Here is a 16,419-nt window from a genome sequence, read left to right as displayed (position 1 = left end):
CTTTTGCTTTGGTCACTGCTTCTGACCCTGAGGCTCAGCTGTGAAGTGAAAATCATTTCAGGGATGTCATCATGAAGCTCATTGAGAGAAGGACAAGGGTTTGAGCTCGACTAGAGTTTGAGCTCCACAAAGCAAAGGGTAGAAACTGAGGATACGTAGATGAAATATAAATATAATTCCATATATATCTGATGTCCTCTGTGTGTGACATTGAATGCGGTGTCCAAACGTGTGACTGGTCGTGTAAATGAACACCAGAGACAAAAGGAAACAAAGTTTTAGAAGCAACTTTAGTTTACAAACATGAAACGAGTCTACCCATGCTACATGTCTGCACACGCCACACATCTGCACGCCACCTCTGCACAAACGACACTCCTGCACGTGAGCGAACATGTGTGCTAATGTGACTGGGTTTATGGTTAATATGTCTGTAATCACTCACTCTTTTCTTGTCAGTTTCAACAAACAAAAGTCAGATGAATTTTTATAAAATCTCTTTAAAGTGCAGCTGTTTTTCAACACCAAAGACACCACACCAAAGAGTGTGTCACATGACTTTAGGAGTTTATTGATCCACAAGAGAAATGACTGCTTTTTGTTTTTATTTCTTATTCTAATGTAAGCTGCTAATTTATACATGTTCATAAATTTCAAAATACGAGACAGAAAAAGACTAACTTGCCTTATACAGATGAGTTTAAGAGGAGGGATTCAGGATCTTTCTCCCATGTTCTAACCCCTCATCAAAAACTTGCCAAAGGCAAAGACCCCTTTTTAACATTTCTCAGTCACTATCTCTGACTGGCTGAGACTCTGATCTCTGCGCAGCTGAGGAGAGAGTTTTGCAGGAGAGTCTCTGAATGATGCTGTGGTGGCTCCAGGGTACATCCCAAACCTCCACATGGCAACGGAAGACCTAAAAACAAGACCAGGATCAGAACTAGGTCTGAGCCAGGATCATAGCCTGCATAAAGAAGTGGACTGTGGGACTGTGACATCACTCCCAATTACAAAATAGGATCATGTGGAGCAGGTTCAAACCAACATTTTAAGGTCAAAATAACGAGCCTGACAGCAGCAGTCACAGAGAGAGGGGCTACAGTTTTTACATAGGAAGTGAATTGGAGCCAGAGTCAATGGAGTTGGATCACACCCATGATCACTTCCTGTTTGGAATGTCGTATGTCCAGAGATATGTACAGTCTATGGTCAGGACCACGTCTGGGCCAGGACCCTGGTGCCGTACCCCTCTGGCTGTTGTACTGACCTGGTGCAGAGGACCCGGGGGCTGAAGGCCACAGTCAGAGAGGTTCTTGGCTTTGTCTCGTTTTCGACACATGGTTCTACAAAGATTCAAGTCCACGAGGAACCGGATGCCCTTCACCACCTGAGAAGCAGAATCCACAGAATGTCAGAATAGGGTCAGAATCACAGACCATTTGGACCACCACAACCTCCCTCTTTCTCTCCCCATCTCTTCCCACTCTCCCTCTTTACTCCCCCCTCTGCCCTCTGTCCTCCTCTCACCTCCATAATCAAAATCTTCCTCTCTCTGGGACTGCACCTGTCTCTGGGAGCTCACCTGTTTCTGGGCCTTGATGACATGCTCTGGCCTGAACAGAAAGCTGTCATTTGATTGGTTGTTGAAGGACACTGCAGCTGACAGCGCTGCCTGCTGGACACTGCTGTCGTCGATGCTGACGTCACAGGGTCCCCCAGGAATACAGCGCCACCCGCAGGCAGCATGGACCCCTATTACAGATGTAGATGTAGAGCTGTAAAAGGTTAAATAAAAGAAATATGAGTCCAGTCTGTGCATAGCCTAACACACCAAAGGTATGTCCAGACTGAACCCATTGCCTCGAACACACTGCACACAAGACTAAAGCCCAAAACACACTGCACACATGAGTAAAGTCCTAAACAAACCGCAAACGAGACAAAAGCACAGTGACACCGCACACAAAACTAAAGCCCAGACCACACCGCACACAAAAGTAAAGCCCCACACACACCTCTCACAGTGCATATGTATACATATATATAAATATATCTGTAAGAACAAAACTAGTCAATATTATATGATGTGAGACTAAACCAGGACTAAATCAGGTCTAAATCAGGTATAAACCAGGACTACACAAGGTCTAAACCAGTCCTAAATCAAGTATTTTGGCTCTTACCCAGAAACACAGCGATGATCAGAAGAGCCGCCATCTCCTCACTTCCTGTTCACAGCTTCTACAGGAAGTGCCCAGTCATTTCCTGTCAATCATTTCTCAAACTATCGACCACTTCCTCCTCTGCATCATCTCCTCCTCTGCCCTTTTCTCTCCTCCGCATCATCTTCTATGCTCTGCTCCTCTCCTCTCTCCTCCTCCTTCTGCTCCTTGTCTCCTCTGCTTCTCCTTAGTGTATTTCATATTTTTAATAAACACAAAACCCTTTTGAGACAAACAGTTTTTATTGGATGAAACGTTTGGTCCAATCAAAGCGTGGAATGACACAAAATGTCCGCCTTCTCTTAGATTAGTCCTGCGCTCTGATTGGTTGACTACATTCAGTGTCCGTGCTGACGCATGATTGGCTGCTGCAGTGGAGGGGTAGGGTTAGAGGTGGGACATGGAGCAGTGTTAGTAACTATCTCTGATTGGCCGTAGAGGATCAGAGAGCCTCCTGATTGGCCGTAGAGGATAAAAGAACCTCACGATTGGCTGTAGAGGATTAGAGAGCCTTTTGATTGGCTGTGAGGGATCAGAGGGCCTCCTGATTTGCTGTGGTGGATGAGATAGCCTCCTAATTGGCTGTGAGGGATCAGAGAGCCTCCTGATTGGCTGTGAGGTACTCTTCGGCTCGCTTGTGGGCCTCCAGAGCTTTGATAGTGTAAACGTCCTGTGGCAACTCAGACTTCCTCCTCATCAGTACCTTGTCCTTCTTTAGGTCCTTCACACCCTGACACAGCCAATCAGAGTAGAGCAGGGTTAAACAGGCCAATCAGAGCAGAGCAGGGTTAAACAGACCAATCAGAGCTCAGTACCTGTGCAGCCTCGCTCTCCACTGTCTTCTTCAGCAGTTGGATGTCTTCTTCTGTGGTGGGTGTGTCCATCTCCATCGAGTAAACCACGCTCAGGCTGTCCACCAGCGCCACCTACAGGAAGACACTGTTTACAGGAAGTCACAGGGAAACTGACTGTGTGTATGTGTACTTGTGTGAATGTGTGGGTGTATGTTTATGTGTGTGAGCGTGTGTACAGAGGGGGACACTGACCTGTTGGTCTGGGCACAGTCCTGGACGCAGAGGCTGCATTTTGTGGCTCTAAAAAAACACAGACAAATATCAGTCCATGTTTAGTACATACTGTAGTAGTACTACACAGACATTTGTAGTAGTAGTAGTACATAGGACAGGAATAGTAGTACATCCTGTAGTAGTACATACTGTAGTAGGAGTACACAGGACAGTGGTGTAGTACCTGTGGGTTTTGTCGGGCCAGCCCCTCGATCCTGCTCCACACTTCTTCTCTCTCCTTCAGCTTGTATTTTTCCCTGACACAGAAGTACAACAGTCCATCAGCAGGGGGCGCTGCAGTACATGGACCATCGTATCTATGGTAACCGAAAGAGCTGTTCTTTATAAAAAAAAAAAAGTCAGCACTAGTACTTCAGGACAGTACTAGTAGTAGTAATATTACTAATTTATGTATTAGTAATACTTCTGCTTATTGGCCTTGTAGTGCTGGGAGCTTTAGGACAGTAGTAGTAGTAGTATTTGTAGTATTTGTACGTTCTTCCATTTGTTGGCCTTGTACTGCTGGGCGCCTTAGGACAGTAGTAATAGTAATAGTGTCCCTCCGCTTATCGGCCTTGTACTGCTCGGTGCTTTAGGAGAGTAGTAGTAGCAATAGCAGTAGTAGTATTTGTACGTACTTCTGCTTGTCGGCCTTGTACTGCTGGGTGCTTTACAACAGTAGTAGTAGTAGTATTTGTACATACTTCTGCTTGTTGGCCTTGTACAACCCCAGTTTCAATGAAGTTGGGATGCTGTGTAAAACTTGCACACAAAAAAATGCAGAACATTTTACAATACCTTCTCAACCTATATTGAACTGAATAAACTACAAAGACATGATATTTAATGTTCAAACGGCTAAACTTAATTGTTTTTATGCAAATATTCACTCATTTTCAATTTGATGCAACACATTCCAATAAAGCTGGGATAGGGGCAACAAAAGAGTGGGAAAGTTGATGAATGCTTAAAATACACCTGTTTGGAACATTCCACAGGTAAAGGTTAATAGGAAACAGGTGAGTGTCATGATTGGGTATAAAAGGAGCATCCCCAAAGGGCTCAATCATTCACAAGCAAGGATGCGGAGAGGTTCACCGCGTTGTGAACAACTGCGTGAGCAAATAGTCCAACGGTCTAAAAATGTTTCTCAACATGCAATTGCAAGAAATTTAGGCATTTCATCATCTACGGTTCATAACATCATCATAAGATTAAAAGAATCTGGAGAAATCTCTACGTAAGCGGCAACGCCGAAAATCAACACTGAATGCCCATGACCTTCGATCCCTCAGGCAGTACTGTATTAAAAAAATACATGAATGTGTAAAAAATATTACCACATGGGCTCAGAAACACTTCAGGAAACAACTGTCAGTTAACACAGTTCGTTTCTACATCTCCAAGTGCAAGTTAAAACTGTACCATGCAAAGCGAAAGCTGCATGCCAACAACCTCCAGAAATGCCGCCAGCTTTTCTGGCCCTGAGCTCACCTGAGATGGACTGACATAAAGTGGAAAAATGTGCTGTGGTCTGACCATGACGCAACGTCCATGATTTCCAAAAACAATCTCGGACGTTGTCTCATATGAGCCAATGAGGAAAAGGACCATCCAGATTGTTGTCAGCACAAAGTTCAAAAGCCAGCATCTGTGATGGTATAGAGGTGTGTTGGTGCCCATGGCATGGGTAACATCTGTGAAGGCAACATTAATGCTGGAAGGTACATACAGGTTTTGGAGCAACATATGCTGCCATCCTAGCAACGTCCTTTTCAGGGATGTCCCTGCTAATTTCAGCAAGACAATGCCAAGCCACATTCTGCATATGTTATAACATGGTGGCTTCTTAGTAAAAGAGTGCAAGTACTAGACTGGCCTGCCTGCAGTCCAGACCTAGCTCCCAAATGTGTGGTGCATTATGAAGCGCAGAATATGACAACGGAGACCCCGGACTGTGAGCAACTGAAGTTGTACATTCAGCAAGAATGGGAAAGGATTCCTCCTGCAAAGCTTCAACAACTAGTGTCTACAGTTCCCAAACATTTATTGATTGTTGTTAAAAGGAAAGGTGATGTAACACAGTGGTAAACATGCCCCTGTCCCAGTTTTATTGGAATGTGTTGCAGACATTAAATTGAAAATTTGTGAATATTTTCATAAAAACAATAAAGTTTGTCAGTTTGAACATTAAATATCATGTCTTTGTAATTTATTCAGTTCAATATAGGTTGAAAAGGATTTGCAAATCATTGTATTCTGTATATTTTTTTTAAGTTTTACACAGCGTCCCAACTTCATTGGAATTCGGGTTGCACTGCTGGGTGCTTTAGGACAGTAGTAGGAGTATTACTTGTACGTACTTCTGCTTATCGGCCTTGTACTGCTGGGTGCAGTCGTCGAACAGTTTCTGGTTCATTTCCATGAAGAGTTTGAGAGCATTATAGATCAGACCATGAATCGTTCTGGAACAAAGAGAACAAGTCTGAACCAGGAATAAACCAGGTCTGGACCAGGACTGAACCAGGTCTAAACCAGGTGTGAACCAGGTGTGAACCAGGTGTGAACCAGGTGTGAACCAGGTGTGAACCAGGTCTGAACCAGGTCTGAACCAGGTCTGAACCAGGACTAAACCAGGTCTGAACCAGGTCTGAACCAGGTCTGAACCAGTCTAAACCAGATCTGAACCAGGACTGAACCAGGTCTAAAGCAGGTGTGAACTAGGACTAAACCAGGTCTGGACCAGGTCTGAACAAGGTCTGAACCAGGTCTGAAACAGGACTGAACCAGGACTGAACCAGGACTAAACCAGGTCTAGACCAAGTCTAGACCAAGTCTAGACCAAGTCTAGACCAAGTCTAAACAAGGTCTGGACCAGAACTTAACTGGGACTAAAACAGGTCTAAACCAGGTCTGGACCAGGTCTGGACCAGGTCTGGACCAGGTCTGGACCAGGTCTGGACCAGGTTTAAACAGGACTAAACCAGGTCCACACCTGTGTGTGTTCTGTGTGTTCTCTCAGTATATGTGTGTGTTCTGTGTGTGTTCCTCACTTGTTCCAGTGGCTCTTGCTGTTCTTGTACAAAGCGGCGAACATTATGGGGAGGATCTTTGCTGCATTATCGCTGATCAGACTCATGATGTACTCATTATTCCAGTAATACAGCGCTCTCTCCGCCACCTGCAGGACACACGCGGAACAGACGCACGCGGAACAGACAAACAGGACACACGGGTTAGTCCTGGTCTAGTCCTGGTCTAGTCCCCGTCCAGTACCTAGAAGTGGGGGCTGGACACACACTTGGACAGTTGCCTGAACAGTCCTGGTCTAGTCCAGGTTCAGTCCTGGTTTAGTCCTGGTCTAGACCTGCATTAGTCCTGGTCTAGTCCCCGTCCAGTACCTGGAAGTGGGGGCTGGACACACACTTGGACAGCTGTCTGAACAGAGGTTCTTGGACTCGGACAAACTCTTGAGGCTCGATGACATCCAGGATCTCCTCCAGCTCGTTCAAGAACATCACCTCTTTGGGACTATGGGTCTTTGGCCAGAACTTCAACAGCCCCATGATCACCTGTAGAACAAGAACCACAACAGCCGTATGATCACCTGTAGAACGAGAACCATCAGAACCAGAATAGAATCACAACAGCCACATGATCACCTGTAGAACCAGAACCATCAGAACAGAACCACAACAGCCCCATGATCACCTGTAGAACCAGAATCATCAGAAACAGTACAGTACCACAACAATCCCATGATCACCTGTAGAACCAGAATCATCAGAACAGAACCACAACAGCTGCATGATAACCTGTAGAACCAGAACCACCAGAAACAGAACAGAACCACAACAACTGTAGAACCAGAACCATAAGAACCACAATAGACCCATGATCACCTGTAGAACCAGAACCATCAAAAAAAGAATCAGAACAGCCCCATGATCACCTGTAGAACCATCAGAACCACAACAGCCCAATGATCACCTGTAAAACCAGATCCATCAGAACCAGAACAGAACCACAACAGCCCCATGATCACCTGTAGAACTAGAACCATCACAATCAGAATAGAACCACAATAGCCCCACGATCACCTGTAGAACCAGAACCATCAGAACCAGAAAAGAATCACAACAGTCCCATGCTCACCTGTAGAACCAGAACCATCAGAACCAGAGCAGAACCACAACAGCTGCATGATCACCTGTAAAACCAGAACCATCAGAAACAGAACAGCTCCATGATCACCTGTCAAACCAGAACCATCACTCTTTGTCTCATTGGTCACAGTGAGGTGAATCTTTGGTGAATCTTGTTTAAGTGATGCTTAATGCTACAAAGTAACACTCCAAAGTAACTATACAAAGTAACTCTCCAAAGTAAAACTCTCCTGAGTAAAACTCTCCAAAGTAACTTCAGAACTGTATGCAGATTTGGGTCTTCACACTTTTGACAAACTGCTGTGCGAGCAGCCTGCATTTAACCCCGGCTCTTCATTATTGGTGTGACCAGAGGAACTGACCACTCTGTGGACTTATAAGATCAGACCTAAGCAGTGAAATTACTGACTGAGGCTACCCCTATTAAGATCTGACCTAAACAGTGACCTTATTGATTGAGGCTACTTCTAGAAAGATCTGATCTAAGCAGTGACCTTATTTGCAGAAGTTGGCACGTTGCGTCCTGGGCCCCAGTCGAATGTAGATGTTATACCATATCGAGTTCTATTATGTAGTGTGTCTCTGTGGTAGAAATGTGAGTCAGTACAATGAATTTAATACATGTGGGGCACCAGAATTCATAGTTATACAAAACAAAACCAGAAGAATCAAAACCACTGACTTCTTGCAGTCTGAAAGGTAAATGTCACCGTCAAATCACCACCCGAGGTTAGTCAACGGGCATTTGGGTTCATTGGGCATCTGGTCTGTTGAGAATACAGACTCTACAATCCTTTTGAGGTGGCATCCATTACTCCAGTGGTCCCCAACCTTTTTATCACCGCGGACCGGCCAACGCTTGAAAATTTTACTGTGGACCAGGGGGGGTTTTTACTCATTTTGCATTTGTAAGTTGTCGGCGCTCAAGTGACGGAAAGATAACCGAGAGAATCGGGTCATTTTTCAAAATAAAAGATTTTTCAAAATAAACGATTGTTCAGACTCAGATAATAAAAACAACGGAAATAATTAATTATTTCTTGGATGGCCGGTGGCCCGGTACCAAATGATCCAAGGACCAGTACCGGTCCACGGCCTGGTGGTTTGGACCACTGCTTTACTCCATCTGTCAGACACTGGAGGTTCTCTCCCTACAGTTACCCGGCTGAGAAAAGTTGAATCCCCATTTTAACCTTGACCTCACTGGTCAAGTTTTGTATGCCGCTGTTTGGGTGAGTGTCAAAATTTGAACTTGAAATTCTGGTTTTAGTGATTTCTGAAGTTATCACTGAGTCGCTGATCGGTGACATTTACAATTCAGACTGCGAGAAATCAGTGGTTTTGATTCTTATAGTTTTCGTTTGAATTTGTTGGAATTCTGGTGCCACACATTTATTAAAATCATTGTATTGATAAACCATTAAGTACTTGTCACAATGCAGGTTTAGCAGGGAGCGGGCGCTTAGCAACACTGTCAATCAAACCTGTTGCTAATGGTTAAGGGAGCAACCTTGTGGAAAGAAGGCGCCTGATTGGTCTATTATTAATGTTCATATCTTGGTTTACAGACATAATAGTGAAATAAAGGTCAGGTCAGAATGACAAGTCTATCAGGAGCAGTTTCAGAGAGAGGGTTTCAGTTTTTAGTCGATGGAGTCGAAAGCGCACCCTTCGCTTCCTGCTTGGAACACAGCAGCTAATATGTTAGCCATGTCATTTACACTCACCTAAAGGATTATTAGGAACACCTGTTCAATTTCTCCTTAATGCAATTATCTAATCAACCAATCACATGGCAGTTGCTTCAATGCATTTAGGGGTGTGGTCCTGGTCAAGACAATCTCCTGAACTCCAAACTGAATGTCAGAATGGGAAAGAAAGGTGATTTAAACAATTTTGAGCGTGGCATGGTTGTTGGTGCCAGACGGGCCGGTCAGAGTATTTCACAATCTGCTCAGTTACTGGGATTTTCACGCACAACCATTTCTAGGGTTTACAAAGAATGGTGTGAAAAGGGAAAAACATCCAGTATGCGGCAGTCCTGTGGGTGAAAATGCCTTGTTGATGCTAGAGGTCAGAGGAGAATGGGCCAAGTGATTCAAGCTGATAGAAGAGCAACGTTGACTGAAATAACCACTCGTTACAACCGAGGAATGCAGCAAAGCATTTGTGAAGCCGCAACACGCACAACCTTGAGGCGGATGGGCTACAACAGCAGAAGACCCCACCAGGTACCACTCATCTCCACTACAAATAGGAAAAAGAGGCTACAATTTGCACGAGCTAACCAAAATTGGACAGAGTTGAAGACTGGAAAAATGTTGCCTGGTCTGATGAGTCTCAATTTCTGTTGAGACATTCAAATGGTAGAGTCAGAATTTGGCGTAAACAGAATGAGAACATGGATCCATCATGCCTTGTTACCACTGTGCAGGCTGGTGGTGGTGGTGTAATGGTGTGGGGGATGTTTTCTTGGCACACTTTAGGTCCCTCAGTGCCAATTGGGCATCGTTTAAATGCCACAGGCTACCTGAACATTGTTTCTGACCATGTCCATCTCTTCAGCCATCCTCTGATGGCTACTTCCAGCAGGATAATGCACCATGTCATAAAGCTTGAATCATTTCAAATTGGTTTCTTGAACATAACAATGAGTTCACTGTGCTACAATGGCCCCCACAGTCACCAGATCTCAACCCGATAGAGCATCTTTGGGATGTGGTGGAACGGGAGCTTCGTGCCCTGGATGTGCATCCCACAAATCTCCATCAACTGCAAGATGCTATCCTATCAATATGGGCCAAAATTTCTAAAGAATGCTTTCAGCACCTTGTTGAATCAATGCCACATAGAATTACGGCAGTTCTGTAGGTGAAAGGGGGTCAAACACCGTATTAGTATGGTGTTCCTAATAATCCTTCAGGTGAGTGTATATATGCAGTCCCTGGTAGAGACACCATACACAGGCCTACTGTAGAGAGACAGAGGCTGTGTTCATGCTACTGGACTTTTTGTATGTCAAACCCAACTTAAACAGAAATAAACAGAACCACATAGAACCAAACAAAACCAAATAGAACCAAACCTCAGTTTTATATCAGTTAAAGATCTACAGTGAATTTTTACATCACTAAATATATCGGCATCTCAAAAGCCCCTTCAACTGTAGTCAGTATCGGCCCCAAAAATACATATAGGCCTAAGAGACCCAGAGCAGGGACGGGGCTGGGCTGGGTTTGGATCAGGTCTTTATGTTCTAGAAACTCACCGGCTCTGTCAAGCTGCTGTCCTTCTCCAGGAACTGCACCACACAGTACGCCAACTGAAACGCAGGGATAGACCTGCTTTAGTCCTGGTTTAGTCCTGGGTCTAGTCCTGGGTCTAGTCCTGGTCCAGTACCTGGGGGTGGTAGACGCTCAGACTCTTGACTTTGTGCAGGGGGAGCAGGATTCGGATTAGAAACATTTTGTGTTCCTCCTTCAGTGGCAGTGCAAAACCATTTATTATACTGAGAGAGAGAGGTTAGAGACGTTAGAGGTGAGAGGAGGGTTAGAGGAGCAGAGGGTCAGGGGGTCAGAGGATTACCTGCCCAGTATCTCCAGTAGTTCTGCGATGCCGTTGTGATGTTCAGTTTCATAAATAAATCTGAAAAACAAAATCACAACATTCAAATGGTTCGTTATTTAGTCCTGGTTCAGTGCCAATTAATCCTGGTCTACTCCTGGTTCAGTCCTGGTTTAAACCTAGTTTAGACCTAGTTTAGTCCTAGTACCTGTAGAAGATGTTGTTGATCTGGCGGCGGATATAGGCTCTCAGACCAAGGAACTTGCCGTAGATTCGGTGGAGAATGGTCTTCAGGAAGTCCCTCTCTCTTGGGTCCTCACTGTCGAACAGCTCCAGCAACTGCCGTGGTTGGGGAGGGAACTCAGTCACTGCATTGTGTGTGCTAGAGTCAGGGGTCAGACTCACCAACACCACGGTCATTCCTCAGTATGAGTCAGCTGGCTCTGCAGTCATGCTAGTCGTTGGGTTGTCTTTATTTTGATGACTCCAGAAACAGTATGTTGTGTCAGTCAAACCTTAGTTCTTCTTCATTTAAGTGAAATAGAGTTTGTAAATAAAAGTTTAGTCCTGGTTTATTCCTGGTTTAGTTCTGGTTGCTGGGCTCACATTCATCTCCAAATAAACAAATGCAAACAATCATACAAACACACAGACTATTACATGGAGTTTGTCCCTGTGTATGTTGCCGTAGTGACACGTATTTAAGCAGAAGCATCTGAGCATGTACAGATATAAGTCCGCCACAAATTCGGCTCTGACGCAAACTGGGGAATGGCCCCTCTGCAGGGGGTGTCATTCTGCAGGGATCAAAAGTGAGGGGTTTGACTCACCGACAGCACAAACTTCTGGTCGATGTATTTCTTAGCAATATTTGGCTGAAAATCTGGAGACTCCAGAAAACGCAAGAAAAACTCGTACACCAACTGCAGACAGAAGGTCACAGGGTTTAAGTCATGGCTCAGTCCTGGCTCAGTCCTGGCTCAGTCCTGGTTCTGACCTGCAGGTGGGGCCAGGCTGCCTCCAGCGTGGGCTCGTCTTCCTCTGGGTCAAACTCAGCTCCGGTTGGGTTTGAGGACGGAGGAAGAGTCCGGAACACGTTCATCGAAAACTGCAACCCACAACACAGAGACTGCATTTGACCCATCCTTCAGTGTCTCTGGGTTAAACCTGCATTTGACCCATCCTTCAGTGTGTGTGTCGGGGTGTGTGTATGACCTCAGGGTGTGTGTATATGACCTTGGGGTGTGTGTGACCTTAGGGTGTGTGTGTATGACCTCTGGGTGTGTCTGTGGTGTGACAGTGTGTATGACGTCGGGGTATTTGTGTGTGTGACCTTGGGGTGTGCGTGTGTGTATGACCTCAGGGTGTGTATGACATTGGGGTGTGTATGACATTGGGGTGTGTATGACATTGGGGGGTGTATGACATTGGGGGGGGCGTATGACATTGGGGGGGCGTATGACCTCGGGTGTGGTGTCCTCGGGGTGTGTGTATGTCTTCGGGGTTTGGGTGTATGATCTCAGGATTTGCATGTATGTCCTCAGGGTGTGTTTATGATCTCGGAGTGTGTGTGTATGACCTCAGGGTGTGTATGTCCTAAAGGTGTGTGGGATACTCACCATGAGCACAGCCTCGGGGTAGATGGTGTCCGTGAGTACCTCGGTGTTGTGTGTGATGAACTCCACCATCTCGTTGAGTCCAGCGCGTTTCACTTCTTTGTACTTGAGGTCAGACAGAGGATCAGACACGAAGTCGAACAGAACGCAGCACTGACGCAACTTCTGCACAAACAGTTCCTCCCGCTCCACCACTGGGGCATCTGACACAAAACACACACATAAACACCAGCCAGGGCATCTGACACAAAACACACACATAAACATGAGCTGGGGCATCTGACACAAAACACAAACACGTAAACACCAGCCGGGGCATCTGACACAGTTCCCTAGAGCAGGGGCAGTGGGCTAGTATCTGTAGTACTGCTGTGTACCCTGGGAGTGCCTCAGGGCTACCTCAGTAATAAAAAATAGTATATAAAAATAAATAGTACTCATGCATAGTACCATAGTACACATGTAGTATCAAGTACCTATGTGTAGTATCATAGTACTGAAGGGTATGCCAAGTAATAAAAGTTCTTGGTTGTATCACATATACATATATCAAAATACTGAATGCATATTAGTTCAAATAAAGCTTTTTAGGTGCATTTGATATACATATATATATCAAAACACTGAACTGATATATCCTTTGAATATTGTATCCTTTTGAAGGTTGTTTAATCAGCACCATTTTTATACTAACCCCCCCCCTGGGTCAAGGGAAAGGCAGACAGACCGCCTGCTGCATACACAGGCTGCGAAGGATAGCTCACTTGACCCCGGGCACTGTATTAGATTGTAACTCTCAGGGTAATAAACTTTTGAGATTTGAACTGATCGAATCCAGTCGTCATTTTGATAGAACACGCCTAACAGTACACATGTAGTATCATGGTACACATGTGTAGTATCATAGTACATATGTGTAGAATCATAGTAGACATGTAGTGTCATAGTACAAAAGAGTAGTATCATAGTAGACATGTAGTATCATAGTCAACGCATGTAGTATCATAGTACACGTGTAGCATCATAGTACAAACGAGTAGTATCATAGTACACATGTGTAGTCTCATAGTACACACATGTACTATCATTGTACACCCATGTAGTATCATAGTACACACCTGTAGTTTTGTAGTACACTTGTAGTATCATAGTACACATGTAGTATCATGGTACACATGTGCAGTATCATAGTACACGTGTGTAGAATCATAGTAGACATGTAGTATCATAGTACAAATGAGTAGTATCATAGTACACATGTGCAGTATCATAGTACACCGTAGTATCATAATACATAATACACATGTAGTATCATAGTACACATGTAGTGTCATAGTACACACATGTAGCATCATAGTACACACATATGAATGGAATGTGCACTATTTTGGATGGTGCAATAATGGGAATTGTGCAATGAGTGTAATGTGGAATGTGTGGAATGAGTGTAATGTGTAATTATGGGAACGGTGCAATAAGTGTAGTGTGCAATTTTTATTTTGGCCCTTTTGACTGGTGCGTTTACTTTCATGTTGAATAATGTCTGTTCATTAGCATGCATTGTCCCAATCAAATACATATATAAATAGTACACATGTAGTATGACAGTACACAGGGGTAGTACCTTTGAACGTGGGCAGCTTGTGCAGATCAGCTTACACTTGGATACAGTACATTTTGGTATGTAGTACATATATGTAGGACTACCCCAGGAGTACCCCAGGAGTGCCTTATAGCACATGTACATGCTTGTAGTACCTTTGAGCGCGGGCAGCTTGTGCAGCTCGCGGTTCTTGCTGAGGCTGAAGCGTGACGAGCTGTGGCGTCGTTCCTTCTTGACAACGGTGGTTGCCGGGGAGTACTTGATTTTGTTGAGTTGTGTGGGAGGAGGGGCGGAGGTGGGGGTGCGCTTATTCTGAGAGACAGAACCAAAGATAAATATGATGTATAAAAAAAACTGCTCACAACACCCTGTGATGTCATCAGGTGGTGCTCCTGCAGATTTAATCTGTCTCCCTATCACCATCTGCTGGTGCCATAACATGCGTGAGGGTTTGTGCACAAGTCATAAACTCTATCAAAATAAAAACACACACAAATAAGCCCCTTTCAAAATCAACCTTTAGTTCGAAATGGCCACTGTGCTGGACTTCAAGTGTCTAAATGTCTTTAAAGCTCCTGTATCACACAAACTCTGTGAGCTCCATGTTCTAATGCCATTATCTCCTCAAAAACATACCTGGAGTTGTGTTTTGTTTCATTCATGTTTAAGCAACCCTTTATTATTAGTCTGTCTACATCTCTAAAGCTTAAAAAGCTCAGTTCCACCTTGTGATGTCATGAAATGGTAGTTTCAAGTTAACAGCTCCTTTTACCTTTAGTTCAGTAGACTGGCAAATCCAGATCTGAAATCATCCAAATGACTCTAGTGAAGGTGTGTGGAGTTTAAAAACACAGTGGAGCACTTCCTGTATTCCCACATGACAAAATATGCAGGGTTTGTGTGTTTGTGTGTTAAACATGTGTGAATGAAACAAAACACAACTCCAGGTCTGTTGGTGATGTGGAAACATTAGAACATGGATCAGAGTAATATTTTAAAATAGGATCAGCAGTGTCTCAGCTCGGAACCATGCGCTATTAACATAGTAATAATAATACTTACTAGTACTACTATTTAAATAATTGTAGCAACGTCACAGTACCTCGTCTGAGTTCTCATGAGGCCCATCTTTGTTGTTGTTGTTCAAGCTGTTTTTAGAGCTGCTTTTAGTGGATTTATTTGAATCCTGAAAAAGAAGACAAGAGATTCTAATCCACAACCTTCAACACTCAGACATCAGGAGTCTAACCCGCACCCTCCCTGACCTTGGAGACAACGTGCGCATGCGTTATAACCTATTCTTCTGGACAGAATCTGTTTTGTGTCATTTGCAGAGCTCTGATTCGGATGACTGACACACTCCAGGTTACAGGAGGCTGAGGACCTTGTCATGAATATTCTGCCCCATCTCCACGGTCCTCCCACCAGTTAAACCCGGTAAAATCCTGTTAAATTCTGTTAAACCCGCCTGTACCCGCAAGTACCAGGGGCAGACCCTGCGGACGGGCGCAGGTGAGCACCGTGAACTTTGGAACCCGTTTCAACCAAATCAATAATGCATCATCAGCTAGCCTCTACAGCTAACGCTGTGGTTAACACGAGTAAACCTGGGTAAAACCAGCTCATGTCACTTTGTCACTTTGACAGAACACGCCGCCTCCCGGTATATCCGCCCGGTGCGGCCCCGTGGGGAGCTGCAGGACTCGGGTAAATGATTATAAAAGAGGATGTCATCTGACTTTAGTTTTAGCCTAGCCGCTAACGGGCCTCCGATGGAAGACCAAGCACTGCACCGCGGTCCGGGTGAGAGGACCGGACAGACATCCCACTGCCACATTACCTTGTCCTTCTTGGTTTTGTTGGGCATGGTGCAGCCTCCGCGGCGTGTCGTGCCGTCTGTGCCCGGATTTGGGGCGCTGTCGCTCGGTCAGACTCTGCTCCCAGCGCCGCAGGCGAATCCAGCGCTCCCATTGGTTGCTGCGCCGCGACTCTGCCTGCCAACGCACACATGCTTTTTTCTAATTGGCTGATAGAGTTGAGTAACCGAGGGCGAGGTTCTTCCCAGCAACAAACCATCACCAAAGCATTAAACCAGGACTAAACCATGGCTAAAAGAGGACTAAACCAGGGCTAAACCGGGACTAACCCCAAAAATAATCCCAAAACCGACCCCAAAAC

The 16,419-nt window shown here is 44.9% G+C and overlaps 2 protein-coding genes across 3 annotated transcripts; both read right to left on the bottom strand.

The window, feature by feature from the left end:
• Positions 1–523: 523 nt before the first annotated feature.
• Positions 524–2,327, bottom strand: LOC117382391 (cystatin-F). The gene is made up of 4 exons (XM_033979562.2): positions 2,187–2,327; positions 1,586–1,755; positions 1,271–1,390; positions 524–919 (listed from the first exon to the last, which is right to left on the bottom strand). Exons 1-4 carry the CDS (start codon positions 2,218–2,220, stop codon positions 788–790), a joined length of 456 nt encoding a protein of 151 aa, XP_033835453.1. The 5' UTR covers positions 2,221–2,327; the 3' UTR covers positions 524–787.
• A 125-nt stretch (positions 2,328–2,452) lies between these two features.
• Positions 2,453–16,217, bottom strand: ppp2r5d (protein phosphatase 2, regulatory subunit B', delta). 2 transcript variants are annotated; one of them, XM_033979557.2, is made up of 17 exons: positions 16,082–16,217; positions 15,344–15,427; positions 14,397–14,553; positions 12,642–12,841; positions 12,020–12,130; positions 11,853–11,945; positions 11,231–11,361; positions 11,044–11,103; positions 10,858–10,966; positions 10,727–10,780; positions 6,694–6,864; positions 6,346–6,473; positions 5,656–5,757; positions 3,477–3,609; positions 3,272–3,319; positions 3,041–3,151; positions 2,453–2,955 (listed from the first exon to the last, which is right to left on the bottom strand). In XM_033979557.2, the coding sequence occupies exons 1-17, from the start codon at positions 16,106–16,108 to the stop codon at positions 2,818–2,820; spliced, it is 1,857 nt and encodes a 618-aa protein (XP_033835448.1). In that variant the 5' UTR covers positions 16,109–16,217; the 3' UTR covers positions 2,453–2,817. The 2 variants fall into 2 exon arrangements, with proteins under 2 accessions (XP_033835448.1, XP_033835449.1); XM_033979558.2 differs by having other exon boundaries at positions 3,477–3,549.
• Between the last annotated feature and the right edge of the window lie 202 nt (positions 16,218–16,419).

The sequence above is a fragment of the Periophthalmus magnuspinnatus genome, chromosome 15 (genome assembly GCF_009829125.3).
Source record: "Periophthalmus magnuspinnatus isolate fPerMag1 chromosome 15, fPerMag1.2.pri, whole genome shotgun sequence".
NCBI lineage: Eukaryota > Metazoa > Chordata > Actinopteri > Gobiiformes > Gobiidae > Periophthalmus > Periophthalmus magnuspinnatus.
This window is presented reverse-complemented; position numbering and strand designations above follow the sequence as displayed.

Coding starts and splice junctions, on each gene's coding strand:
- LOC117382391 (XM_033979562.2), bottom strand. CDS start 2,220: ATGGCGGCTCTTCTGATCATCGCTGTGTTTCTGG. Junction 1,756..2,186: donor GATCATCGCTGTGTTTCTGG/GTAAGAGCCAAA, acceptor CATCTGTAATAG/GGGTCCATGCTGCCTGCGGG. Junction 920..1,270: donor CCCCGGGTCCTCTGCACCAG/GTCAGTACAACA, acceptor TCTTGTTTTTAG/GTCTTCCGTTGCCATGTGGA.
- ppp2r5d (XM_033979557.2), bottom strand. CDS start 16,108: ATGCCCAACAAAACCAAGAAGGACAAG. Junction 11,946..12,019: donor CAGCCTGGCCCCACCTGCAG/GTCAGAACCAGG, acceptor TTCTGTCTGCAG/TTGGTGTACGAGTTTTTCTT. Junction 6,474..6,693: donor TGTCCAGCCCCCACTTCCAG/GTACTGGACGGG, acceptor TGTGTCCTGCAG/GTGGCGGAGAGAGCGCTGTA.